This window comes from Balaenoptera borealis, assembly GCF_965194805.1.
Source record: "Balaenoptera borealis genome assembly, chromosome: 20".
Classification (NCBI taxonomy): Eukaryota; Metazoa; Chordata; class Mammalia; order Artiodactyla; family Balaenopteridae; genus Balaenoptera; species Balaenoptera borealis.
This window is the reverse complement of record NC_138879.1, coordinates 18,727,789-18,755,072: the sequence shown is the minus strand read 5'-3', so window position 1 is coordinate 18,755,072 and position 27,284 is coordinate 18,727,789. Positions and strand designations below refer to the sequence as shown.

Here is a 27,284-nt window from a genome sequence, read left to right as displayed (position 1 = left end):
GAGTCACACAGTAGACACTGCCTCTTCTTTCCTCCATCCTTCCCCGACTACCCCTACCTACAGGGAGGAAATTACCCCATTCTGGTGGGTGGCCTTAGGAGTTTCTTTTTTTCTAAGCAAGAATGATCTGGTCATCAAAGGGCTCTCAGGTCAGAATCCCAACCAGTTTCCCCCCAACCCAAGAGCCAGGAAACTGGCAGTACGCTCCCCATTCAAGCTTTCCGAAGATTCCTAGCCAGTCCCTCCAGGAAAGATGGACTGAATGTAGGTTAGGAGGTGAGCAGTAAAGGAATGGCTCAGAGCCACCCCAGACATAGGCTGGTGTCCAGCTGTTTTCCAAAATATATTTGCAAATGGAGAAAGTGGGTATGGAGAAGGGACATTCCTCCCGCAACCCCAGGGACTGCCCCCCCACCCCGCTTCCACAATACCCACTCTCCACCGAGTCCTTATTTCATCTTAAAAAAAATAATAAAATAAAACAACCAAAAAAACATAAGTAAAAACAAAACCAAAAAAGCACTCTGTACAGGGACCGGATCTGGGCGCTGCTGCTGTCCCCTTCTTCTTAGGGGCAGAGCTGGGTCTCAGGGAGTCTCTGCTCTGGTTCCTAGACACCCTCTTGGGCCCTCTTCCCCTCCTAGGCTCAGCTTCCCTGTCCTTCAGTGTCAGGTTCTGGAAGAAGTCAGGCTGGGCTGCTCCCTCAGGTAAGGAGACTGGCTGTGGCATCCAGTGGACCCTAGTGGCTGGGGCAGGGCTCCAGCATCAGTCCAGACTCCCCGGTGCCGCCCCCTCTTCCAGCCAGGCTGGGCGGCTCTCAGCCACCTGCGAGCTGGAAGAGGAAGGAAGACTGCTGGCATCGCAGGCTGCCCTGGCTGTGATCCAAGGGTCCTCTCCCTGCCTCGTCCCGACGCGGGCCAGAAGTCAGGCCTTCCACACTCCCTGAGGGGCCAGCAGGGCCTCAGCGGCCCGGGCCTTTTGGCTCATACTGGCATGTCCAGACCCAGGTACTCGGGGTTCTCTGCTGTAGGGGTCCCTTCAAAGGTGCTGGGTGGAGAGCCCCGCTCTGATGGGTCCTGGTCCCAGTAATAGAGGTTGTCAAAGGCTGGGCTGAAGGCCGGAGAAGGGTGGGACTGAGGGGCAGCCCTGCCCTGGGGTGCCAAGTACTCGGGGTTCTCCACGGCAGCCCCAAAGGCAAAAATGTCTTTGACAACCCCATTCTTCCCAGGGGAGAGAGTCTTGGGCCTTTCCAGAGTGGAACCGGCAGGTCGAGGAGGAGGCCGAGGACCCTCGAGGGGTGAAGGGGGCTGTGGCCGAACCTCTGGCTGGTTCACGTATTCTGAAAGGACAAGAGGAGGAGGCTTGTTAGGGGGAGGAGCCCGTGTGTTCTGGCTGCTGCCCCTGTGGGCTGAGCAGCCCCGATCCCCACCTCCCAGCCTCTCAGCTCGGGCCTGGACTCCATACCGGGCTGGGGGCTGCAGGTCAGGGGGGCAACGTAGCCATCGGTCTCGGGAGGAAGCGGTACTGTGGGGTCCTCGCTGTACCGCTGTAGAGGGCTGGAGTCATGTTGGGGGAGGTTCTGCAGCCCCTTGGCTGCCCCCATTCCCAAGTCGCCGTCAAACACGTCAGAGCCAGCGCCTTCGGAAGGTGCCAGTGGAGACCTGGGGGGCTCCTCCTCCGAGGGCGCCAGACCCAGCGTCAGCTCACCACCGCCACTCTGAGGACGAGAGAGAAGGCCATAATGGGGGTCATTCATGATGGAGACTCCATGGGAGGTGACAGGGTCACAGGAGATAAAAGAAGGTCGCCTTCGGGGTTTGACACAGTCACTGTGGCAAGAATGGGGTCACAGTTGGAAAGCAGTAGGAATCCTTCTTGGGGATAATGGGGTCTCCTCCGTGAGAGGTGATGGTTGGGGGACATTGGAGAAAGGGACTCTAGTCCACTGGGGTCGGGAGAAGTAACCAGACACACCCGCCACACTGTGACCGGGGGCACTGACCCTGGTGGATGTGCTGCGGTGCCTGCGGTGGGCTGTGCCCCCGGAGCCCGGGGCAGGGTCTGGGCAGAAGAAGCCTTGCTGGGGTACCAGGTACTCCTCAGCATCTACCAGGTCCCCCATGTCATCATCCTCCAGCAGTGAGCGGTAGAAGGTGCTGTCCAAGGGGCTGGTAGGGCCCAAGTCTTCATTCTGGGGAGGCGGGAGACAGAGCGTGGCAGCCTCTCCCCAGCCCAGCCTCCCGAGGGAGGCTCAGGGAGTGCCAGAGGTCTGACGAGTCAGGCAAGGGCTGGGCTTGGAAGCCTGGGACCCAGGAATCATCTCCCTTTCCTCCCTCTAAGGGAGAGTGATCTTAGCCATAGGCAGGGATGATGGCGTGGAAAGGCCCAGTACCTGGATGACCACAAAGCGCTGGGGGTCCCTGGCCATGCGGGAGAATTCGGCCACCAACTCCCGGAACCTCGGCCGACATTCAGAGTCAATCATCCAACCTGGGGGCGGGCAGGAGTCCAGCATCTCAGTTCTGGCTGCAGCCTGTGTGCAGAGCCCCTCACCCCCATCCCCGGCCTAGACAACCCCAGTTACTAGAGTCCAACGCCCTCAGGTGGTAGAGAAGAGGTACCAGACTCGGATCCTGAGAGAGAACCTTTGAGAATCTCTACTAGTTTCCCCTTTTTATTTTGCACATAAGTCTCTTTCTAGCTGGTCCTTGATAGCTCCTCTGGACTGGTACTGTAAAGGGAAGTGAGACCCTTTTGAGGCTGCATTAAACATATCATCCTGCTCTTGGCCCCTCCCATGCCCCTTGTAGGCCCCTCCACCCAGGACCTCCCACTCCTCCTCCAAGCAGCCGGCTCAGCTCAACCACGCACATTTGACCATGATCATGTAGACATCAATGGTGCAGATGGGGGGCTGGGGCAGCCGTTCCCCCTTCTCCAGCAGGTCAGGGATCTCCCGGGCTGGGATCCCATCGTAAGGTTTGGCCCCAAAAGTCATCAGCTCCCACACAGTCACACCTGGGGCAGAGATGGGGTTAAGAGGTGGGGGGACCAGAGGGAGCTTTAGTGTACTGAGCCCCAGAGGCTCTATCCAAGAGCCTGGCGCCATGGGGGAAGGAGGGGAGGGATGCAGTGTCAAGGGCAGGAGATACGCAGTCTTTCCGCAGTCCCTGGCAGACTGAGGCACTGGCAGCCCCTTCCTTCCTTCATGCTGAAGTGTCCATTAATTCGCTCCATCCCAGCTCTCATCCTTCCACCCGCATCCCCCCCAGGGCCACGGCTCCGTGTCCACCCTTCCAACCCACCCCATCACGCACCATAGCTCCACACATCACTCTGGTGGGTGAACCGCCGGCGGAGAATGGACTCCAACGCCATCCACTTGATGGGCACCTGGGAGAGCAGAGAAGGAAGTGCTCCAGCCAGGTGTGGTGGGGAGGTGGCCGTTCTGAGTTCTCCCAGGGGCCAGACCCCACTCCCCCTTGCTTCGCTCTGCTCCCTCCTCTGACCTTGCCCCCATCTGCGTGATACTCTGTCTCGTCGATGTCCAGCAGCCGAGCCAGCCCGAAGTCTGTAATCTTGACGTGGTTGGGGCTCTTGACCAGAACATTCCGGGCAGCCAGGTCCCTGTGCACGAGCCGCACGTCCTCCAAGTAGCTCATCCCCTGGGGTCAGAGGCATCTGTGTGGACCTCGCTCTGCCAGAACTCTCCCGGGAAACCTCCTCACCCTAGCTCTGAGTGGAGACAGAGGCTCGCTCCCAAGGGCGCCCGCAGAGCCCCGGCCCCCAAAGTGCATACCTTGGCAATCTGCACACACCAGTTCAGCAGGTCCTGGGAGCCCAGGCGCCCGCGGTGCTCCCGGACGTGGTCTAGGAGGCAGCCATAGGGCATAAGCTGTGTCACCAGCTGCACCGTGGATGTCAGGCAGATGCCCAGAAGGCGGGACACGTATGGGGACCCTACACCAGCCATCACATATGCTTCCTGGGAGCAAGGGTACACACTGAGAGGGTGTGGGAAACCACTAGCCCCCAAACCACCACACACCCCTCCCGAGGGCTGAGCCGTGACTGGGGACCCTCACTCAATCCAACCCCATTCGTCACAAACCAGAACCATGGCCCACAGACTCAGGAGGTTAAGAGTAGAGACCTGGGGGATCACAAAGTGTCTCCTAAAACCCCAGTGAAGACAGAGCCCACAGCCCAGACCTGCAGCCAGGGGGTCCCCACTGTACTCCCAGCTGGAGAGGGTGGAAGGGCTTACGTCCAAGATTTCTTTGTTGGCTTTGGGGGATGTGTTTTCCCTCAACACTTTGATGGCCACTGGGATTTTCACATTTTCCCCATCGGGGATCCAGATGCCCTGGGCAGAGAGAGGAGCATGTGAGCAGGAAGAGGGTGGGCCAGATCCAACCTGCAGTCGTCCAAGGGGTCCCTGCTTGTGCTCTCAATCCCCTTCCCCACCCTTGGGCCAACCCCATTATTTAGCAACGACCTCACCATTTCAGCCCACTCCCTATCCCCTGACACAACTGCCCTACCCAACAGAACCGCCCCCAGCCCCTGGCTGTCTTCCTGACAGAACCCTCGTCCACGCCCTGACCGAATCCTCTGGGACCGCCCACCCAGGACTTCGGCCCCACCCCTGACCTTGTAGACGGTGCCAAAAGCTCCGGATCCAAGCACCTTCACCTTCCTCAGCTCTGTCTCTTTCAGGATCCGCATCTGAGCCTGATTTGGCATCGCTCCGCTCGGTGTCAGGGGCTCCACCAGCTGGGGTGAGGGGGTGGTGCGTCAGTGCCGCGGGCTGGGCCGCAGACCCCAGGCCACACGAGAGGCCCTCAGACCGCCTCACCTCTGTCTCCTGCAGCAGCCTCCGCATCGTGTACTTCCGGATCTTCTGCCGCCTTCGCTTGATGAGGATGCCGAAGACCAGCCCCACGACAACGACCAGCAGAATGCCCACCACAGCGGCAATGATGGACGTCACAGGGCTGGGGGCAGGAGCCAGGGTCAGGGATTGGGGACCAGTCGGGGGCAGGAGGGATGAAGGGGTCCCATGGAGGGGCATGAAGGTCACTGGCGTTTGGAAAGGGAAGTTGGAAGGGTGACGTGCAGGTTCCCATCCTGTTTCACCTACTCAGAAACCTCCCTTGGCTCCTTACTGCCTCCAGAATGAAGTCCAGACTCCTTGCTGGGCATTCAAAACCCTCTCCACCCACATCTCCAAATTGTCTATGCTCTTGCCCAGGGCTCTAGCCCAGGATTCTCAAACTTCCTGACAAAAATCACCAGGGAGCTTGTCAATATGCAAGAGTCTGGAGCCCTACCCCGCAGAGATTCTGATTGTGGTATGAGGTGGGGAATGTGCACCCAGTGATTCTGATACTCTAGCCAAATTTTCCACCCATAGGTCATGATCTCCACACCTCCCAGCCTTTGTTAATTCTACCTGGACCATCATTTCTGCATGAGGTCATCTTTCAAGACTCAGCTCATCCTGGGGTAGAAGGATCTCCTGGGTCCTGACCCTACATCACTGTCATCCTTGCCCCCCTCCCTTGCTTAGCCAAGGGCTGGCACATCACAGACCTCTAATGAACACTTGTGGCATGGACAAATGCTTACCTAGGACATACTCCAATCTGTTTTTCTCCCCAAAGCCCTTCCCCAAACACCCCACTGCCTAGAAATCAAGTCCGGTGATGGCAGTGATGGACATCACAGGGCTTGTGGCCTCATGGTGAGGGAGAGCCTATGCCCTCCAAGATCCTGCCCTAACCTGATTCAGACTTCACCCCTTACTCCTCTGAGCTTACTCAGTGGCCCACCACAGCAGAACCTTCAGCAAACACGTCCTAGATTGTCCTGACCCCTCTCACCATGCTGCCTGGTTGCTTTCCTCCTAATGCAAGTGACATACCTGCCCCTCTTTCAAGACCTGGCTCCCATGCCACCTCCTCCTTGAAGCCTCCCACTGCCCCCAGTTAAGAATTCATTGTCCCGTCCTCAGTGCTGCAGCTGTGCTCTCTTCTCAACGTGCCTGGAGTCCCAGGGAGTTGCAGGCTGCCTGTGTCCCTTAGGAGACCCCTGCCTACTCGAGGGTGGGGAGGTGCTTGGTGTCTTCGCCATCTTTTCCTGTTCCCTGCCCCCCAAGCATCCCGAGCAGGTCCTCCGTCCACTGGTTGAAGCTAACTGAAAGGAGGATCCTTAGTGGAAGAGTGGGCTGGGGAGGGACATGTGTCATGTCAGGAGACCCCCTCCCTGCAGCAGTGACCACTCAGGGGCTGGAGGGGGACTGAGGGGCAACATGGGATGCGTCCTGGGGACCAGGCTGACCTGGCTCTCTGCTCGGCGGGGCAGCCCTTGTCATCCAGGTCCACACAGCTGCAGAAGAGAGAGAGTCCTGTCAACAAGGCTGGGAACCACCTCTTGCACCCACTCAGCCTCACAATATCCCCAGAGGTGGGTGTAGCTGGGTTACGATCCCTGTTTGACAAAGGCAGAAACTGGGCTCAAGGTCACCAGGGCTCTTTCTACCACCCCACAGGGGAGGCCTTCTCCAGTCTGCAAACCTGCATCCCCTGCACCTCCCTGTCTTGGGTGGGAAGTGGGGGGCACGCAGAGGAGCATCAAGTCCAAAAGCTTGGCTATCCCCTCTGTAGAGGATGCCAGGGTAGTAGTTGGCCACAAGCTCCACCAAGGACAGTTTGACAATACTGTGACCCAGCAGTTCCATCTCTCAGGATAGGCCCTAAAAAGGCCAACACCTGTACACTAGGGGGCATGTACAAGATGCTCACTTGTACATGGAGCTCAAGTGCAATAAACTGCAGCCCCCCCCCCAAAAAAAAGGAGACAAGTTCAATGACTATCCCTCGAACAGGGACATGGTTAAATAATACTACATCCATACTGCCGATTGAGTAGTTAAAAAAAAAAAGGAGGTAGGTTCACGTGCACTCACAAGAAAGAACCTCCAAGATACATAAAGTGCCAGGACGGAGGGGAAGCAAAGTGCAGAACTATATGTAGAGTACAATCCTATTTACATTAAAAAACGCACACACATTAAAAACCAAAACTGATTATACGTTGAGTCAGCTGAAATGGCTGAGAAATAGATGAGCTAGATGAAATTGCTGTTTCTTGATCATTTTTGACTTCCCAAAACAGCAATCTTCAACCTAACATAAATGTAAAATGCATTTATGTAAATGTGTAGAGCACACCAGAGTGATCTGGTGGTTCTCCCCAGGAAGGGGAGGGTGGGGGACTGGGTGGGTGGGGGAGTGGACGAAAGGGTGCTTCTGCTTTACAGTGTTTATACTTTGATACTGCTGAAAATGTGTATCACAAGAATGTATGCCTGTATTCCATGTGTAATTAAAAAACAACTAAGTGAAAAACATAAAAAGAACAGGGCAGATCACTGTGTTAGGACATGGAAAAACATTGCAAGAAAAATTGCAATGCTGAGTGAGAAAAAGCAATTTCCAAAAAATATGTATGGTCTATGATCCCATTTTGGTAAAAAGAAGTATATACTAGACTGTGCACCGATAAAAACTGGAGAATAATAATATATAAACATATACTTTATATGTTATAATAATAATACATATGTTAGTGTGTGCATAGATTAAAAAAACTGGAGGAAAAATATTGCAAGTTATTAACAGTGGGGTGGAATTGCTAATACTATTCACTTTCATGCTTTAATTAAAAAATTTTTAACAACGTGCTACTTTTGTGATCAGAAAAAAAAGATATGAAAAATTAAGGGTCTCAGGGTAAGCAAAGGCAGAGTTGTCCCACTTTTAGAATAAGATCCCCAGAGAGGGTCCTGGAACGAAGCCTTTCTTTCCGTGGAAAAGGCCCTCAGACTCACGAGTGGGTGCAGTTGATGGGGCATGGCTGGCACATGCCTTCCTCATCTGGGAACTTCCAGATGGGCATGAAGGAGAGGTCAGGCTTCACACCACTGGGGCAGCGAGCCACGCAGAAGGGAGGATCCTTGTAGTGGGCGCAGGCCACACACTGGTCAGCCTCCTGGGAGGGGAGGGAGGGTTTGTGGGGGGCTGGCACCGACACCCCCAGGGCAGCAGGATCAGGCCCTTGGGCCCCCTTTGTGCTTCCCTCAGCCACTCAGCAGCACTGTTCACCTTGCTCCTGGGACAGCCCCAGACCTGCTGTGTCTGCTGCCCCTGTTCTGCACCCAGCTCCCCACCTTCAAAGCTTGATCCCCAGGCCTGGTGGGGTGGGGGGAGTGTATGACCTAAGGTATAACAGCAAGTAATAATAGTAACTAACTTGTGAAGACTTTTTCCTGTGCTCGGGCACTGTGCCAAACCCTATTTTGAGTTAATTCTCACTGCATCCCAATGGGGTAGGTACTAGTATAACGTTCATTTTACGAATGAGCCAGTGCAAGTGGGGCCTGGATTTGAATCCAGGTCACCTGATGTCTAAGCCCCCAGGTCTAACCACCTTAGCACAGCCCGGCCAAGGGCACAGGCTTCCCTGGGCCCTTTGCGTGGTCTGAAGGGCCTCAGTGTCCGCAACTCTTGCCATCCCCAGCATCCCAGCCACCTTCCACCCTCCTACCACCCTCCTACTGCTCAGGTCTGGGCTTGGAGCCCTCCCCAGGGGTATTTTACTGGACTTGGCCAGGTCCCTGGCAGCACCCCCAACCCTGCGCTGCTTCCCTCCACCCAGCTCTGAGCGCACCAGCACCTCACCGAGCCAAAGCAGGTCCCTGAGCCATTCTGGGGCTGACACTCGGGGTGGCACGGCAGACAGTACCTGTCCTTCACGTACTCCCGGGGGAGCCTGAGGAGAGGACGGCCAGTGAAGGGGTCTGGAAGGAGCCGCTGTGCACCCCCCAGCCCGGCCACCCCCTCCTCTGCCCCCCGCATACCCCTGCAGTACTCGGCATTCTTCCACGCACTGCTGGCCCCGAAGGAACTGGCTGCAGTTGACGCACTGGGTGGGCCCTGGACCCCAGCAGTGCCCGTGGGCACACAGCGGGTAGCAGGCCAGGCCCTCGCCCACTGCAGTGAGGAGGAAGGGGTCAGAGGGGACTCTCAAGGGAGACTCCAGGTCCAAGGGAGCTGGGGGAAGAGTCTGTGGGCATGGCTCTGAGCTGGAGAGGTGGGGATAGGTGCCGCGCAAAGCAGGGAGAGAAAGAGTTCTGAGGTTCCAGGAACAGAGAGGAAAGGGAAGGGAGGGATGCCAAGGCAGCGTGGCAGGACCCTGCTAGAAGCCATGCCAAGAGGCCAGGCCAACCAGAGCTGTGTCAAGGATGGTGCACCAGGGACGGGCAGTGCACACGCACAAGTAAGTCCCAGACTGCTGCTGCCAGAGGCCCGTGGGCACGCCCGCGCAGCAGCGCTGGGCTCCCTGTCTTACCGCACTCGACCTCTGGCCGGTTGGCACTGTGGAGCAGGGCCTGGTGGGGGTTCCGGAAGAGCTGGTCCCAGGGCACCGTGTGTACAAAGCAGAGGCGGGCGTTGCGGTGGATGAGGGCCAGCCCACTGCCCAGTTCCCGCAGCGAACGCAGCCCCAGCCAGCGGATGCCCAGCCCTTGCAGGGTCAGCGAGTAGGCACCACTGTGGGAGGGGGAGTGCTCAAATGCAGGGGGGCAACGCACCACTGACCCTCCCCCCTCAGCGAGGGCTGCCCTCGCCTTCCTCCTGTCCCCAGCACACTCTGCAAACTCCCATGGGAATGCTGCTGCTGGAGTCCCTGGGGAATAAGAACCCCCATTTCCCCCCCTACACACTCAGAGCTTCTCCCGGGCCTCCCGGGGCAGCTCCTCCCCCATCAGGCCTCCCTCCCCTGGCGCTCACTCATGCAGAACTCGTCCCCGGATTACTCGCAGATTCTGGAAGACGTGGAGGTCCGGCAGGCTGTCTGGCCACGCTGAGATGTACAGGTAACCTGCAGGCACAGGGTGAGGCTAGGCGTGTGGGGACAGGACGAAGACACCCCAGCCCCATCGAAGCAGGATTCAGAGAGACAGAGCTCACCTGTGATCTCCTCCAGAGACTCAAATACTCCGAGCTGCTCGGGCTGTAGCGGGGCAGTGTTGGAGGCTCGGTCCCTGGAAGCAGGATTAGGAGAGGGCCAAGAAGGGGGTGGGTACGACCTCCCTCCACAAGCTGGCCCTGCCATCCTCCCCCACCTCCCCTCCACTTAAACCCGTTGCCCATCGAGCCCGGCTGTTCCCATCCTGAACTTCAAAGCCCAGGCCCTGGTTTGGCAAATATCAAAACAATATTTATATCCTTTGATCTAGAAATTCTACTTCTAGGAATGTGGCCTAGAGAGACACTGGCCCCTGTTCCCAAAGGCATGTGCAAGGGAGAACTGTTTGTTAGAGGGAAAATAAAAAACCTAAGGAAATTAAAAATTTTTAATTTTTTAAAATTTAAACTTAAAAAATTTTTAATTAAATACCTAAACACCCATCAGTAAATGGGGAGCTATTAAATATAATCCTGATCTATCCAGACTACAGATGAAAAACCAACATTCAGGAGCATGTAGTATCTGCTGGGCACGGTTATAGGAGCTTTACAAATATTAACTCATTTAAACTTTATAACACCTTTTGAGGGTGGGACTATTTTTGCCCCCATTTAACAGATGAGGAAATTGAGACCCAGCAAGAAGGTCACATGATTAGTAAGCGGTAGAAGCCAGGTCTCAAACCCAGGCAGCCTGGGCTCTTAGCTGCTGTTTGCTGCCACCTGTTCCACAGCTGTGGAAAGAACAAGGCAGCTGGACATGAACTAACTGTCATAACCAGCTCTCCAAAGCCGGGGGCAGACAATCTTCACAACAGGCTCCCATTTTAAATCAACCTTTCCCCCCAAATTACTAAAACTACATTTCTCTGTGCGTGTGTATCCATATATGTATGAATGGTCTAGAAGAACACACACAAACTGTTAACAGTGGTCTCCTCTAGAAAGGGGAGTAAAGGTGGAGGAAGTGTTGAAGGGAATTTTCTCCTTTTTTAATACATATTTTTATTGAAGTACAATTCACATACAATAAATTGCAGATTTTTAGTGTGCAGTTTGATGAGTTTTGTCAAATGCATTCACTCACCTATCCACCACCCCAACTGATATACAGAACATTTCCATCACCCCAGAAATTTCCTTTGTGTCCCTTTCCAGGCCCTCACCCTGGTGCAATCACTGTTCTGATTTCTCTCACCATGCAGTGGTTTTGCCCATTCTAGAGCAAAGGAAATCATACAGTGTGGACTCTCTCTTGTCTGACGTATTTCGCTTAATGTTTTTGAGACACGTTCATGTTGTTTTATGTGTCAGTAGGCCGTTTCTTTTACTGCTGAGAATTTCACTGTATGGATATACCACCTTCTACAGTTGACCCTTGAACAACGCCTGGGTGACGGCACCAACCCCCCACAAAGTCGAAAATCCAAGTATAACTTTACAGTCAGCCCTCTGCATCCACGGTTCCAGATTCAAGCAACCCCGGACTGTGTAGTACTGCAGTACGGATTTATTGAAACAAGTTCACATTTAAGTGGACCTACGCAGTTCAAACCCGTGATGTCCAAGGGTCAGCTTTATTTATTCCTTCAGCTATTGATATATATTTGCATTATTTCCAGTTTGGGGCCATTATGAATAAAGCTACTATGAACTCAAAGAGAATTTTACTTTATCTGGATGGTATGACCTCCATACAAGTGCATGTTCATAGATAACATGTCATTTATGAGAAAAATCCCAGGAATTCCCTGGCAGTCCAGTGGTTAGGACTCCTCGCTTTCATTGTCAAGGGCCTGGGTTCAATCCCTGGTCAGTGAACTAAGATCCAGCAAGTCGAAAGGCGCAGCCAAAGACAAACAAACAAACAAAAAACAAAAAGAAAAACTCCCCCCTCCAAAGTCCCTGCTGGTCTTTCACCTGCTTCCTTTGCATCCCTGGCCTCCCACCTCTGTCTCCCGCCATCCCCGAGAAATGCTTCCACTTCTGGGGCCTCAGGATTCAGTGACTGCCCTGATGCTGCCTCAGGCCATGTGCCCACCCTTAACTCTGAGTATCCTTACCCCTCAAAGCTCTCCGGCAGAAACGCCAGGCTCCCAAAGATCTTCTTGCAGCCAGCAAACTCCTGGATGTTGGCACTGGTGACCGCCCTCACCTCCCGCAGGTGTTCCATGCCCAGACCATAGCACACTGTGGGGAGGGGGACAGTGGGGCAACTCAGCCTCCACATGGAGCACCAGGAATTCAACCTCCTGGGTCCTGTCCACAGTCCTCTCCTGGGGCCGCATGCCCCCTCCCCACATTGGCAGAGACATGGGGGAGCTTGTGGGACTGCCCAGGGGAGGGCCAGGGGCAGAGTCAGTGGGAGAATAGGACTGGGTCCCAGGAGGGTCTGAGGGAGGGTGGCACAGCGGGCTAGGCCAGGCTGGGTGTGCAGGGGGCGGCCACTGGATACCTCGGGCACAGGGCTTGCTGCATTTCTCACACCGCTGGGTTCCATCCTCAGCTGTCACCTCTTGGTTGTTCAGGGGACAAACCAGGGTGCAGGATCCCACGTCCGTAGACAGGTAGTTGTCTGAGGAGATCAAGATCGTCTGTCCACGTGCCCTGGCCTTTCAGCACCGCCCCCCGCCACCATGAGCTGTGTGACCACGCCCAGGTAGTACAATAAGAATGATATCAACCGATACCGAAATGCCCTTACACCATATCTGAGCCCTGGACACTCGTCCACTCCTCACGACAACCCTGTGCAACAGGCACTGTTAGATTCCCATTTTGCCAAAAAGGAAACCAAAGCACAGAGTTTTCTGTAAATTACTCAAGGTCCCTGTGCTAGTAAGTGGAGGAGCCAGGATGTGAACCCAAGTCATCTAGCTCTACACTTAGTACTCTCACCCACCATGGGGAGGGTACGACCAGGACCCAAGAGCCCACTGCTGTCTCCTGTGACAGGAGGAAAGAGGTCCCCAGGTCTGAGGCCAGTTCCTAAATGCCCATCAGTAAACAGGGGAGCTAGTAAATAAAACTCTGATCTATCTAGACCATAGAGTAAACATCAACATTTAGGGGTGCTTAGTATTGGCTGGGCACAGTTATAAGAGCTTTGCAAATATTAACTCATTCAAACTTTATAACCACCTGGTGAGGAGGGGACTATTTTGGCCCCCACTTAACAGATAAGGAAACCGAGACACAGCAAGAAGGTCACATGACTAGTAAGGGGCAGAGCCAGGTCTCAAACCCAGGCAGTCTGGCTTCTGCGTGTGGGCTCTTAGCTGCTATTCTTTGCTGCCACCTGCTCCACTGCTGTTGAAAGAACAAGGCACCTCAATACGAACTGCCATGACCAGCTCTCCAAAGCCAGGGGCGGACAGTACTCACAACATGCGTCCATTTACATAAACCAAAGTCCCCAGCAAAACTACTAAAATTACGTTTCTCCCCGGCACTCACAAGGACAGGCGGTCACGCAGCTGGCACCGAAGGTGTAACGGCCCTCGGGGTTGGGCATGGACTCGAAGGTGTCCGTGTTGTAGGTGACCAGAGCTGGGCAGTGCAGCTCACAGATGCCACTGTGGTTGAAGTGGAGGCAGGCCTGGGGGACAGGCAGCTGGTGGGCACTGGGCTGTTTTGCCCTGGGGTGCCGGAGGGTTAGGGCAGCACCAGGAGGGATGTCCCTCCCCTTGCACCCCGAGGGCTGGGGCGCCGGGGGCACGTACCAGACAGTCAGAGTGCTTGGGGCCCGTGCAGCCGGCAGCACACTGCTCGTGGCAGCAGTCGGTGGGCTGCGGGCCCTTACAGCGGGCACAGCCGCTGGCACAGACGGTTCCCGTCACTGTTGGGCAAAGGGCAGGATGAGGGCTGGGCGGCAGCCTAGGCACCGGCCCTTCACCAGCATCACCTTCTGGGGAGACTTCCCGCCTCAGGGAAGATGCCGAGGCCCGGCACCCACCCACCATGTCACCTTTATTCCCACCCAGCCCCTGCCCCCAGATTCTGGGCCTCCCTATAACTCACAGCTCTGACAGTCCTTGGAACTTTCTCCCCAGCAGTGGGGAGCTTTACAAGCTGGAGAACAGGGTGGGCCTGGGGAGAGAAACAGAACGGCAGTGAGAGAGACAGAGACCAGGAGACAGAATGCACAATGAGGGAGAGACACAGGCAGGAGAAGAGGACTCCAAAACCGGAGGCACGATCTGGAAGCAGAGGGAGACAGGGCAGAGAACCACAGAGATGAAGAGACACAGAGAAAGAGGAAATGGGTGGTGTTAGTGCAGCAGCAGCGGGGGGGGCGTGGAGTAAGCCAGGAGTTTGGGGTCGGTGGGCTGCGTGAGAAAGAGGCGGCTGCAGGCGGGGAGGAGCGTGGCTTACAGGCCCGTGAGCGGTTGGTGTCTATCAGCATGAGGGCCAGCTGGTTGTTCTTGTGGAAGATGTCCTTCCACAAAATCGTGTCCTGGTGGCAGAGCCGGGGGTTCCGCTGGATCAAGACCCCTCCCTTCAGGATCTCTGTGGGGCGGGCAATAATCAGGGGCTTCTTCCCCCATCTGTCATCTTCTGACCTCCCTTGGGGCCCGCCTGCCTTCTAAAAGGGGAGTGGGGCTCTTAAACACGCCCCAGGTTCCTCAGGGAGCAGAGAAGACTCCTTCAGCATCTTTTAGCCCTACCAACACCACCCCACACGTGAACAAATGGAGATCCGGGGCAGAGTGAGTTGTCCACGTCACTGTCTCCTCTCCTCCACCTCTACTCTGTGCACATTGCTTAGCAGTTAAAAGAGAGTGTGAAATCCAGCCTCACCACCACTAACTAGCTGTGTAACCTCAAGCAAGTCACTTAGCCTCTGTAAACCTCAGTTTTCTCATCTGTAAAACGAGAATAACACTGATGCTTCCCTTGCAAGATTATAGCATGACTGAAATGGGGTTATGCAGGTAAAGCACTTGGCACTCAGAGTCTGGGACAGTGTCGGCTCCAAGGCTGCCGCGTACAGTTACATAGGTTGTTCACTGTACATGTGCATTCAGCCAAGAAGTGGGCAAAAACCCAGCCTGCATCCTAACTATCAAGCTATGTGGGCTGGCACAAGCTGTGACTTCCTGGGAAGAAGGGAAATCTTTTTCGAATCCTCACAAGGGCGCCTCCCCTAGCTCCCCTTGCATCCATCCGGAAGGGACCCCGGTTCTGATTCACACGAAGCATCCTCATGGCTAACAGGGGCCCCGGTCAGCTCTCAATAACCAGCAGAAAGTTTCAATGATAAGGATGACCACCTGTGAGGCTTCGCAGCTGCAGCTCCTGCAGCCCTCCCGGAGCAGGGCGTGCAGCAGGGGTGGCACTTTCCAGAAGGTCTCCATTGTCCAGCACGGCCAGGGCATAGTTGTCCTTAAACAGCTGGGTGCCTCGCACGATCCGCAGCCTCTGCAGGGGGACCTGACTCACTTGGTTTTGAGCGATGAGCACGTAACCCTGCACCTCCTGGATCTCCTGGGAGGGGACAGGGTAGGGTAGGGCTGAGGCAGGTCCAGGCCCTGGACCACTACCACCCACCCCCCCAAGGCCTCCTCAAGGTTACCCTGTGCTTGGGGATCTTGGGCAAGGCCCCCAGCCACTGAGCAGTCCTGCTCCCTCAGGCATAAAATGGAGATCAAGGCCACTCCCCACCTCCCCGAACCAGATTCTAGTACGATCAAGAAAGAAAATGGCAGGGGAACACTCTGTAAACTGTAAGCAAGCGCCGCACCCTCTCTGCATCTCAGTTTCTTCATCTGTAAAGGAAAGGCCTGGACGAGATGTTTGTGATTTGACAGACTAAGCATCACACCTGAGGCCCCGCTCCAGGGCACCATGGACACAACCCAGAGGCTGGTTTCCATTCTCTCTCCTGCTCCTGACCCTTTCCCATACATTTTCCATGTGATCTTCAAAATGGGCCCCCAGGGAGTTCAAGCATGTCTGTTGCTCCCAATATACAGATAGGGAAACTGAGATCCAGTGAAGCCAAGGGCCTAGACCACATTCACATGGCTTGTCAGTGGCAGAACTGGACGGGGAACCCGCCAGCCCTTTCATTACTCTGGGTAGGAGCGGGACAGTGGCTGGGGCAGTTGGACAACAAAAGGTGATCATGCTGGCAAGAGAGCAAAAAATTTAGCAGAGGAACGGGTGCATTCCACCCAGAGATGTCCGCGGCCAGCCACGTTGTAGAGAAGGAGTCAACTGGTCTTGCAGTAGGATGGATGGGGGTTAGACATCAGAAAGGACTTCCCAGTTGAGGAACCACAACAAAAGAGGAAATACAGGGTGGGGAACACTCTTCTGCCACCCATCTGCAAGCAGAGGGCTCAGCCCAGCAGGAAGCAGGGCCTGGCTGGGTTTTGCCCATGGACCTCACCTGCAGGAAGGAGAGGCTGGCATTAGAGGGCAGGTAGGTGAGCTCCAGGTTACCCTGCACCACCTGACAGCCCTGGTAGAGGTGGCGGAGCATGTCCAGGTGGGTCTCGGGACTGGCCGGCAGCCGCAGCTTCATGTCTGTGCCGGTGCACACTGGCAGGAGAGAGAAGATGGGTCAGAGGGCACTGCCCAGTGAGCTTCGCCAACCTGGCCACCTCTGCCAACCTACTCCCCAGAGTCATGCCACCGCAGACAGCGAGAAAGCACAACAGAAGGATCCCTCCTCCCGTGTCCCTTGTACCCACAGAACGTGCAACAGCAAAAGAAAGTTTGCAAATTTGGGAAGAGGAGGTCCATCAGGGGAGAAGCTCCCCTGACTTGGCCCATCCTGAGCATCCAGAGGGGGTCTCGCTGTGCCAGCCTTAGGGAGCTTGCCCGTTCGATCCAGGGTGTTGGCTGGCAAAGAATGCCTCCCTTTGTCCCAAAGGCACAACTCAGGGCCAACGGGTAAAAATCCCCCAAGAGAGGCGATGATGAATCATGAATCCTCTGGATACCCCCGACCCTCTCCCGAGCAAACAACGCCACCACATGCCAACCTCCTGGCAAGGGATACCCACCCCCGCAATGCCACCCAGAAAGTGGGGAAGGAGGGTCAGCTGGAGTCATAGCTGGGGCATGGGGACCACCAGGGGCCTGGTCACTGCAGGGACTTCTGGAATTCCCCCAGGCAGAGAAAGGGAGCATCAGATCCCAACTATGGGCATCCGGACCCGAGCTGCAGATGCTGAGCCAGAGTGCTGCCTACTCCAAAGGCTCCTACGCTGGTACCTCACCCTTGCCACCTCCTCAGGGCAAGACACCAGAACCAGCTGGCAGAATCTATGCCACGAAACTCCTGCCACAAGGGCATTACGTCAGCCCTGTGTACCTGCCTGGTGCCAACCGCCAGCCAAGGGGCATCAAGATGAACTGCCGCTCAGTCCACCTGGACCCCAGCCCAGTGTCCCTGAGACCAGAAGTACTCACTAAGCCCAGGGATACTAGAAGGGGTAAACTACCCCGGGTAAGGGGGTGCTCTGGGCAACAGCTGGCACCATGCCTGCCAGCAGTGGGGGAGATTAAAGTGCCCAGTTAAACCCGTTTTTCTGCTCTGGTGAGAAGATGAATCACCTGGCACATCTTGCCCAGGAGGGTGTGCCAGGGGGAGGTGGGTGGGGTGCACCCCCAGATCCACAGGTGCCTGAGCAGCCCTGAATTCCTGTTCGTCCCCACTCCACCTCCCACGGACTACGTGCAGATTCAGGGGGACAGCACACTGGCTGACTTTGAGGTCTGACCCCAGGGCTCCCGCTCTCCCAGCAGCTTGGAGCCTAAGGTCAAATCCTGGGGGGTAATAAGAGATACCCCCTGCCTCCAGAAATCGGGCGAAAGGCTGGTGGGACAAGCCCCCAGGGTTCTGGCCTGGGCCAATGGCCACTAGCTGGCAGCCTCCCAGGAGCACCTAGAGTGGTCTCTGTTCCCACCCCTCTGGCCAGATAGGGAAGGAAGCAAAGAGGGAGGAAGGGGAGGACCCAGAAATAGAACTCAAGGGTCCCTCCCCCCAGACTCCCAAGAGAAACAGGAGCCGGGGATGGCAGGCCAGGCCCAAAATAACACCCGCTGCCAGGACCTCCCCCAGCCTCAGCAGCTTCAGCTGCTTTGTAGGCACAGCTGTCTCCAGGCCTAGACCCCAAGGCCCTGGCCCAAGCCCCGGACAGGGGCGGGCAGAGCTGGGGCAGGGGCCCGTCTCCACCCCCTGTGCCCTCTGCCGCCTCGAACGGACACCAGCTGCAGTAGCCAGGCAATAGGAAAACAACAAGGGAACACTCGGCAGCCACTCTGGGTGGAGCCTCTCCCTCCAGAGGCTGGAACTACGACCTCGATTTTGCAAAGAAGGAAACTGAGGTTGCCAGGGGTCATTCTCCCAAGATCAGAAAGCTTGTGAGCAAGAGAGGGAGGATTTGAACTCGAGTCTGCCCCGACTTCAAATCCCACATGCCTTCCACTAGGCCTAACTGCACACACACCCCTCTCCACACCCTGTTCAAAGGTAAATACACACCAGCTCTGTGGATGCCACTGATCCCATTATAGGCTTCGGGCAGGGCCGAGCGGCTGAGCTGGGCGGGAGGACCAGAAAGAGCAGTAGCCCTGCCCCACGAGTTTGTTTGTGTCCGTTTTTGAGTCTGATTCGGACTAAGTGTTTGCAACAGGTGGTAAAGTTGGGACCCTGAGACCTACTCCCAGGGAGCTGGAGGCTTGGGGGCTAATACCCTCCAACCTGACACCTCCTCTACCTCCACACCTCCCTCCCCCTCCCATCTCCTCACTCATCTCCCCCTCCCCAGTCCTCGCCATGTTCCCCATATCCACTCTGCCCCCCACTGATTTTCTGGGGCGGGGGTAGGAGGTCCTGTTCCACACAGGGGAGCGCTTTGTCTCCAGAGCACCTGTCCCTCAGGAGCCTCGACCTCCAGATCTCTGGGGCAGTCAGTGTGAGGCAGGACCAACCCGGAGCCAGGGACACAGTGAGCCCTGGATAAGTGTTTGCGGGATGAATGAATGAATGAATGAATAAATGAACTCCAATCAAGAGTCTCCAAACCAAAAGGGACCAGTTGAGGTCACCATGTCCAGCCCTCTCTTCAGAGGCTGGTCACGGCCCCCATGTCCCTCTAGCTGGATGTCAGTGGTCAGGTCCCAGCTCTGGGGGGCTCTCAAGTGGGTTCTTTCTTCCCCACCAGCCTTCAGCCCCAGCTGCCTCTCTTGCTCACCAGCATGAAAGCCAACACTTCCTTTGGTTTCCATGAACACTACCGGCATCCCCAAAGCTCACCTCCCCCAGACCCGTGGGGTCACAGCCCATTCCAGTGACACCAGGACTCACCCACCACACATGCCTGGTGTATCAGACCAGGGGCCGGGGCTCAGGTCATTAGGCCACAGCCCTAGCTGGGCCGCTTACGGTGTGACCTTGATCAAGTCCCTGGATCTCGAGGGCAGAGGCCAAATCAGATTCACCTCTATGTCCAGCAGTGCCTGTGACTTAGTAGGCACTCAGTGAATATTTACTGACCTGACCTTGACTGTGAGGAAGGGATAATGACAACTCTTACTCTCTGCAGAGAAATTACACGAGAGTTAAATGAGGTAATGAATCAAGAAACAGTCTGCAAACGTGACGAGGCTTTGTAAACAGAGCTGGGGGAACACAACATTGGCTATAATAATTCTCCCACTCCTTAAGAGAGCACGCACCCCTCACCCTATCTCGGCTCTCTTCCCAGGAGTGGGGAGGAAAGGTGGCCTACTAAGAGATGGGGGTGTCACCCCAGAGGGGCTTCCCACAGGGCAGGGAGGGGGATCTCTTTCCAGGTCATCCCAGCACCCAGGGCCAGGCACAACCAGCCTGGCCCTACACCAGCTCCCCAGCCCCACACTGGTCCCTCCCTCACCCGTAGCCCCGTAGGTCCCACTGGCCTCTGGCCTGCTCCTGCCCTCAGTCCCCTGCCATGCCAGGAGGGCCCAAGAGGAAGGCAGACATGGGCTGGTACAGGGAAGGAGAGGACTCCAAAGCCGAGAGGGAACCTGGTGGGGGGCGAGGAGCAGCTCACGCTCATTTTCTAAAGCCCAGATAAGGGAGGTCATTCACCTGAATAACAAAATAGCACCTCCACGCGAGTCTGGCCACCTGACTGCCGCTGAGGCTTTGCTTAACCCATTCCTGTCGAAGGGAGTAAGACTTTGATCAACTCTTAATGCCTCCTCATCAGAGTCTAAAAATGCCCTGGACATTATTGTGTCGCTGGGAAGCCTTGGCTAAATCATTTCGTTTCTCTGAACTTCAGTTTTCTCATCTGTGCACCTACTTCACAGGATTGTTGCAGAGATGAAATGAAACTGTAATGGATGAGAACCAGGCAAATAGGAAGCACGCTGTACTTTTCTAAAAGTTAAGGCAAGAGAAGTTCATATAGCAGGAGTCTGGGTAATTCCAAACCAAGAGAAAATTAACAGTGCTCTGTATTCGACTTTGTAATACAATGTATTTTCTCTTTCCGCATTTGATCCTGTCTTTCAATTATTTTTTTTTTCTTGAATACTAAAATGAGGTTACTTTCCCTGACTATAGCAAAAAGAAGGAGGCTGTTGGGAGAATCATTCAGGAATTAAACTATGAGCTCTGCAAGATCTGTTTGCTGCACTTTACAAAACCCTGACCTCTAAGAAAAGAAAATCCCAACCCTCTGGGCCTTCCCCATCTCCCTTTCCCCCACATGCCTGCGCCAGCCCTCAGCCCTGGCATATACCGGGCGTGCTAGAGGCAGCTGAGTGGGGCTCTGCCATTTTAGCCATTCCCCTGCACAGCACACCCAACACCTCTCTCTGCACCCAGCACTGCAGGCCGAGGGGTGAGGAAGACCTGAGGAGCCCCCCCGTCAACGGCGGGAGAACCGACCCCTCAGATCCCAGCACTGCAACAAGCCGCCGCCCTCCACCTGCTCAACTCCCAGGCCCAGGTGAGGAGGGCAACGGCTCAGCCTGACAGCCCAGCCTCGCCTCGCCTCGCCTCGCCTCGCCTCGCCTCATGCTTCTCAGAAGGTCAGGGGTGAAGACGCCTGCCTGGGAAACAGGGAGGGGAAGGGGAGGCTCCTGGGAAGCCGCGCGGGGGCACCTCCCGCTATTTACAGCAGCTCTTGAGGGAGTTCCTTGAGAGGGCAGAGTTCAGCAGGGAGACTGCCGTTTGGCCACACAAAGCCCAGACACACAAACACACAGACCACACAACTCAAGAACACCCTAGTATAGACGTCCCTCAGATAACACAGCAGAGCTCTGACAGAGGGGGCCCTCGGGCAACACACAGACAGCCCGACACCCACCCCTTCTCCAGACTCCCTGATCCGTGAAGACCACCCACTACTCCTAGGACATTCTCATTCTGTCTTCTCCACAACCAGGCGATGTAGGGAGCAGCGTCCCCCCAATGTTCAGGGTAGATGAATATAGTGATTTTGAAGCTGTGGTTGGGGGTTGCACTGCCTGGGGTCCAATCTGGGACCCACCAATTACTTGCTGCTACTTCACCTCTTGAAGCCCGGGTCTTCAAGCCTGGAAAATGGGCACACTAGTTAGGACTTCTCTTACAGGGTTGTTCTGAGGATGAAAGCAGGGAACCCAGACAAAACACGCACAGCACCTGGCACACAGTGTATTTCCAGTACGCGTTAGCTTTCACCGTTATCGCACCCAGACGGACAGATGGGGCAAGACACACACACTGCACCCACCCCAGCACCCTTCCCCATACACAGCACAAAGGAAAAGGCAGGACAACCCGGCCCTCGGCATACCCGCATCTGGCCCCGTTCCTTACCCTCCCCCTCCCTCCAAGTGCCCAGGAATCCCTCCCTCAGAACCCTCCCACTTTATGCCCCAGACCAGGAAGCCCACCGCCACCCCTCCGTGACCCACGCTCTCCAAGTCACAAAGCACAGAGTCCCCAAGTCGGCCCTAAAGAGACTTGTTCAAAACAAACGTCTCCCCCTTCCCCCACGCCAGTCTCCGGAGCGAGGCGACTCTGCAGTCGGACTCGCCATCCTCTGCTCCCCGGCTCTGGCTGGACAGGTTGCTTTCCCCACCTCCCCCCTCCACACCCCGATCCTGCCAGAAGCTGGAGTAACAACCTAGTCGGCCGAAAGGGGGCGGGGAGGGGGCCGGGCAGAAGGGACCCCCAGGAATCCAGCCCAGTCCAGTCTGGAGGCGGAGGCTGCCAACTGGAAAGGCTTTGAGAGAAGAGCTTGAGGGGGCTCAAGAAAGGGGGAAACACACACACACACACACACACACACACACACACACACACCCTGCAATACACCCTTTGAGGGAAACTTTCTGAACAGTTTCAGAGACTTTTTTTGACAAGTTCCGGAGCCGTCGCGGGGTCTGCAAAGCGCCAGTCCCTCGAATGGGACGTCTAGAGCCGCTCCGGTATAATCGCCCCCCCCTGTCCCACCTTCTCTGGCCCCTCCGAGCCCGAGGGCCGGCGGCTCTGAGCCCCCGGACTGTCCGAAACTTCGGGTCAGGAAGCTCCGATGGCCCCTCTGTTCCCGCCTGACCAGGGATTTAGACGGGGGTCCCAGGCTGCACCGGCCCATCGCCGCTCCCTGCCCTCCCCACCCCAGACCCACCTTGGGTGCCCGCGGCTCCGGGGGGCAGGAGGGCGAGGAGGAGCCCCCAGCGGCACCAGGCCGCCAGCTCCATGGTGCTCACTGCGGCTCCGGCCCCATGGCTCCGGCTAGACCAGGCGGCGAGGGCTCCGGGCGGGCGAGGGGAGGGGGCCGGGCGCTCGCGCCGGAAAGAGCACCCAGCGCAGGGGCGGCCGGCGGCCTCGGGGGGTCTTCTCGGCTCTGTGGGCACGATGGAGGGGAATCTCAGCTCCACAACTTCATTCCTGTACTTCCTCAAGGCAGCCCTCCTCCTCCACCTCCTCCTCCTCCCGTGATTGGGAGCCAGCGCGCTCGCAGCTCGCCCCCCCCCACCCCACCCCCTCCAACCGCATTCCAGCAAGTCCCTGGGAGTGGCAACTCCCAGCTTCACTTTCTCCCTCTCTCCGCGCAGGCCTGGGTGGCGTAGCTGCCAGCGCCCGGACTCCAGGGTTACCCGCAGCAGTTCTCACCCGTTTCCATGGAGAACCCCCCCAAAGCAGAGGAGGGTGATGGCGCCCCTCCCCCGGGAGTCTGGGGCAAACGCTTTAGCCTGCCATTCTTAACTTTCTTTTAAGTCGCAGGTTTTATCTTAAACATTCCTGGCCGTTTGCATCCTACTCCATCCCATGCCTGTTTGTTTTAATATCCAATAATGGTTTTCCTACCACATCCTCAGGTAAAAATGTTAGTCAAGGAGGGAGATGTGTTGCGTTTAACCTGTGGCTTCCAGGACTCCCTGGCATACCTTCTCGAATCTTCTAGATATCTTTTCCAGTCTGAAAAGCATGCTTTTAAGGGGGTCTACAAGTTTGGGGAGAGAGTCAAATTGGAGAAACCTACATCTCAATCCTTCAAAGAACATCCTTGTTTCTTTACGGGGCACTCAGCACCCAATTCATCCAAGGTTCCTTCTCTGTCCCTTGCCTTTTATTATTCTGCTTAATTCCACCTCCCCACCCTGCATTCCACCTGGAGCCCCTGACCCAGTTACTAAGACCCGGTCAGGGGTCTCGTGGGGGTGGGGATGGAAGGAAGGCGTGTTTTTGTTGGAAATGCCAACAAAATATTGCACGAGATACACTTATCCTAACAAATTATTTGTTGCTTATCTGAAATTCAAATTTAACTCGGCATCCTTATTTTTATTTGCTAAATCTGGCAACTCTAGTTGGAATGCTCAGCCTTGAGCACGCCTGTGCTGGTCAAGAGGGGATCAGAGGCACCTACTGGGGGCTGCAGAATGAAGGACATTAGCATCTCTTAAACTGCTTCCTTATTCCTAGCGTGGTTCTAGGCAGGCACTTTCACAGTAGGGAACTTGAGAACACGGCACTCTGGGATCAGAATGACCTCGGTTCAAATCTCAACTCCACCACGGGTTAGCTGTGTGACCTTACGCAAGCGACTGAGCCCTTCTGGGTCTCAGTTGGCTCACTTGTAAAATAGCATCTGGCACACTGTGCTAGGGGTTAAAGGAGATAATACTCCTCAAGCTCTAAGCACAGTACTTAGCACATACATAGTAATTGCTTGAAAAGTGGTCTCAGGTTTAGTTATACGGGACAGATCCAGGTTTTGTGGGACCTGAAGCTTATGAAATTCGGGGGACTCTCTTTAAGAAAAAGAAAACAAAGTTATAAATACAAAATTAGACACATAAATGCAAATGAGGGGCCTGAAGCTTACCCCTCTTTAACACCATGGTAAGTCCACCTCTGGCTCTAATCAGTGACGATCAAACTGCAGGTCAGTATCCATTAGAAGGTTGGTTGTGAAACCAATTTCAATGATCAGGACAAGTCTTTCTTTCTTTTTTATTTTATTTAGTTAGTTAGTTAGTTTTTGAGAAATAGAATGGAATAGAAGATTGACTACAGGTAAGTGGGGTAAGGGCATGTGTGTCCTGGGTGATGAGGTGCAATGGATTTATTCTTTGGATTATAGTCATGAATGTTCAAGAAATACTGCTGTGTATGGGGACACAGCGGCCCTTCAGGATGGGCATCAATATCCCTACTTTCTCTAGGGTTAGAGTTAGAGTTAGGATGAGGGTGAGGGCCAAGGAAACGGAGGCTCAAACACGTTAAACAATTTGCCCAAGACATTCTCAGAGCTAATGAGGGAAAAGCTGAACGGCCAGCAAAGCCAGCCCCTCACCCTCACCCCATCACCCAGCCCAGGACCTAGTCAAGGTACTTCTCAGACGTGCAGCCTCTCAGCCTTTCAGGGAGAGGAGATGGGGCTCTGGCTCCAAGAGTCACTTGCTGGTCACACACTGAAGGACTTGCACTGGGCGCCCAAGCTTGAGGCTTCAAGAGACCATCAGGGTCTTAAGAGTCAGGATTAAAGATGTCCTGTCTCCCCCGGGCCCCATGCTCCCTGCCATTGTGTTGGGAGGGCTTGTCCTGTCAGGAAAGCTGCTGTGATGGCATCCTTTCCTGAGTCCCCTACTCGGTGCCACCGTCTGTCCTAGAGCCACACCCCTCATCTCACTGAGTCCTCTGGCGGGGTGTTATCTTTCTCCATTTTGCAGAAGAGGAACCCTTGGATCCCGAGGTAACTGAGCCATGAGACTTTGGCTTTATTCATTTGGCTCCAGAGCCCAGAATCAAGGGTGCATGAACCCACCCTCCCTGCGGGTTCCTGCACAGGAGTCAGAAGGGGGTCCTCCAAGAAATCCGGGCAACTACTGGCCCCTCCCTCCACAAAGATCCCGCCTCCCCACCCCCTACTCCTGCCTTGGCCAGACAAGCCCACCCTCTCCCACATCCCAGATCCCAGCAGGCAACTTGGTCTGGAGACAATGCTCAGTCCTAGATGGCTGCTTAGGGAGGGCGGAGCCAGTGGGAGTAGGGGCTGGAGTGGGGATGGGGGAGGAGCGGGGGTCAGAACTCACGCCCCTGGAGGAGGCTCCAGCGGGGCTGAGTTTCCCAAAGAGAATGAACCCATTCAGAGCCAGAAAGGAAGGGGAAAAAACCTTGTCTGGCATTTGACAAGCGGAGAGGAAGGGGGGCAGGGGTGGGAGCTGCTGATTCGCTTCTCCCCTCAACTGCCCCTCCAGCAGGGCCTGCCAGGACAGCCAAGGAAAGGGGATGTCTGAGGGACAAAGGCGGGGGGGGGGGGGGTGTTGGGGGGGTGCCCTCAGGAGGAGAAGGGAGGGGGCCAGGGGACTGCCAGGGTTGCTGGAGGAGCCTAAAAGTTTGCCAGAAGGGTCCAGTGAGGGACCCCGAGAGACAGAGACAACTGCAGAGGAAAGGGGTGACTGCAGAACAGGGCAGCACACCAGAACTGCCTGAGATGGTCTTTGGGTGGCAGGTACTGGGTCTGCGGGCAGTGGAAGTGACTACCGGCACTGAAGAGGAAGGAAGGGGCTCTGGCTTAGGGAGGTGACCTCGAGGGGTCAGCAGGCTGGGGTCTGGAACCAGCGGCCTGTGAAATGCCAGTCAATCATTGACCAGCCCCTGAGACTGGGGGCACAGGAGGCCGTGTGTGTGTGTGTGTGTGTGTGTGTGTGTGTGTGTGTGTGTTGGCACCAGAGTCTCCTCCTCTCTGCCTACCTCACCAGCCAGCCTGCGGTCAGAGGATTGAAAACAAACAGAAAAAGGGAGGAGATGCGGTCCACAGTCCGAGGTCCAGGCCACAAACTGGGGCCTACCCCACAAGGCCTCTAGTCTGGGGCATGGTTTGCTGGGGAAGTGTCTGTATTAATTAGTTAGTTGGAAGGAGTACCCTGAAAGTAGGCACAAGGCCTCTCTGGGGCCACAGGAGAATAATCTAGAAGTTTCTGATAAGAAAATCTGTCCTTCCTAAAGGTGGCTTTTTCAGAACACTTGCAACCTAACCTCTGGGAGGCCCCTCTGTGGGCCCAGGATTAGCCCCAGTCCCCATGTTAGCAAAGGAGCAGAGCCCAAAGGGCACACCAGACACGTTAGACCCTGAGCATGCTGATTGCCTCCCTCAGCCCCTCACCCTCATCTCAGGAATGCAGGCCCAAGGTCTGCGTAGTTTGCCTTCCTCCCTCCCTAGGCCACTTGTGCTCTCGGCCTCACCTGGCTTTAATGCATGTACATGAAGCACCCGTGCCGTCCATCTTGGCCTGTGCACACACAGCTGTCACAGTTTGTGATCCCGTGTCCTGTGCTGTCGGTGTGTTTGTGCTGGCTGCTCACCATCTGCCCTTACTTTATCTGGGGTCTGTCCTCAGACTGTAGCTGGGCCGTGTGGCCTTGAATAAGGCTTCACCTCGCCATCTGAAATATGAGAGAGTTGGACTGAATGGTCCCTGGTCACAGTGTTTTAGGATTTGGTGTGGGGGTCGTGACCCTTTCAACCCCTACACTTGTCCCTTGAAAGCCCCACTGAGTCATCTGTTTGGCAGATTCCAGATTCCTTGTTTCACAAGCACTGGGTCTTCCTGCTCCATTCAAGCCTTCAGGACCCCAAGCTCACCCCACTTGCTGCTGTAGATAGAGACCACTGGGGTGTGAATGAGGACACTCTTGCCTCTGGCTTTTGGTTTGGGTAAGAGGAGGCTAAGAAGCTTCCAGAAGCATAAAGCGAGTGCAATCATGAAATCCTGATGTGGGGGGACAATTCCAGTTTCAGA

The 27,284-nt window shown here is 55.6% G+C and overlaps 1 protein-coding gene across 2 annotated transcripts; it reads right to left on the bottom strand.

Moving 5' to 3' along the window:
* Positions 1-330: 330 nt before the first annotated feature.
* ERBB2 (erb-b2 receptor tyrosine kinase 2) lies at positions 331-22,981 on the bottom strand. 2 transcript variants are annotated; one of them, XM_082373452.1, is made up of 27 exons: positions 22,661-22,981; positions 16,429-16,580; positions 15,308-15,521; positions 14,409-14,543; positions 14,055-14,123; positions 13,757-13,872; positions 13,491-13,632; positions 12,490-12,609; positions 12,098-12,224; positions 10,035-10,108; positions 9,855-9,945; positions 9,415-9,614; positions 8,924-9,056; positions 8,745-8,835; positions 7,895-8,055; positions 6,343-6,390; positions 4,859-4,997; positions 4,654-4,776; positions 4,268-4,366; positions 3,800-3,985; positions 3,510-3,665; positions 3,318-3,393; positions 2,872-3,018; positions 2,393-2,490; positions 2,003-2,191; positions 1,465-1,717; positions 331-1,339 (listed from the first exon to the last, which is right to left on the bottom strand). In XM_082373452.1, the coding sequence occupies exons 1-27, from the start codon at positions 22,731-22,733 to the stop codon at positions 984-986; spliced, it is 3,768 nt and encodes a 1,255-aa protein (XP_082229578.1). In that variant the 5' UTR covers positions 22,734-22,981; the 3' UTR covers positions 331-983. The 2 variants fall into 2 exon arrangements, with proteins under 2 accessions (XP_082229578.1, XP_082229579.1); XM_082373453.1 differs by lacking the exon at positions 14,409-14,543.
* Positions 22,982-27,284: the final 4,303 nt, after the last annotated feature.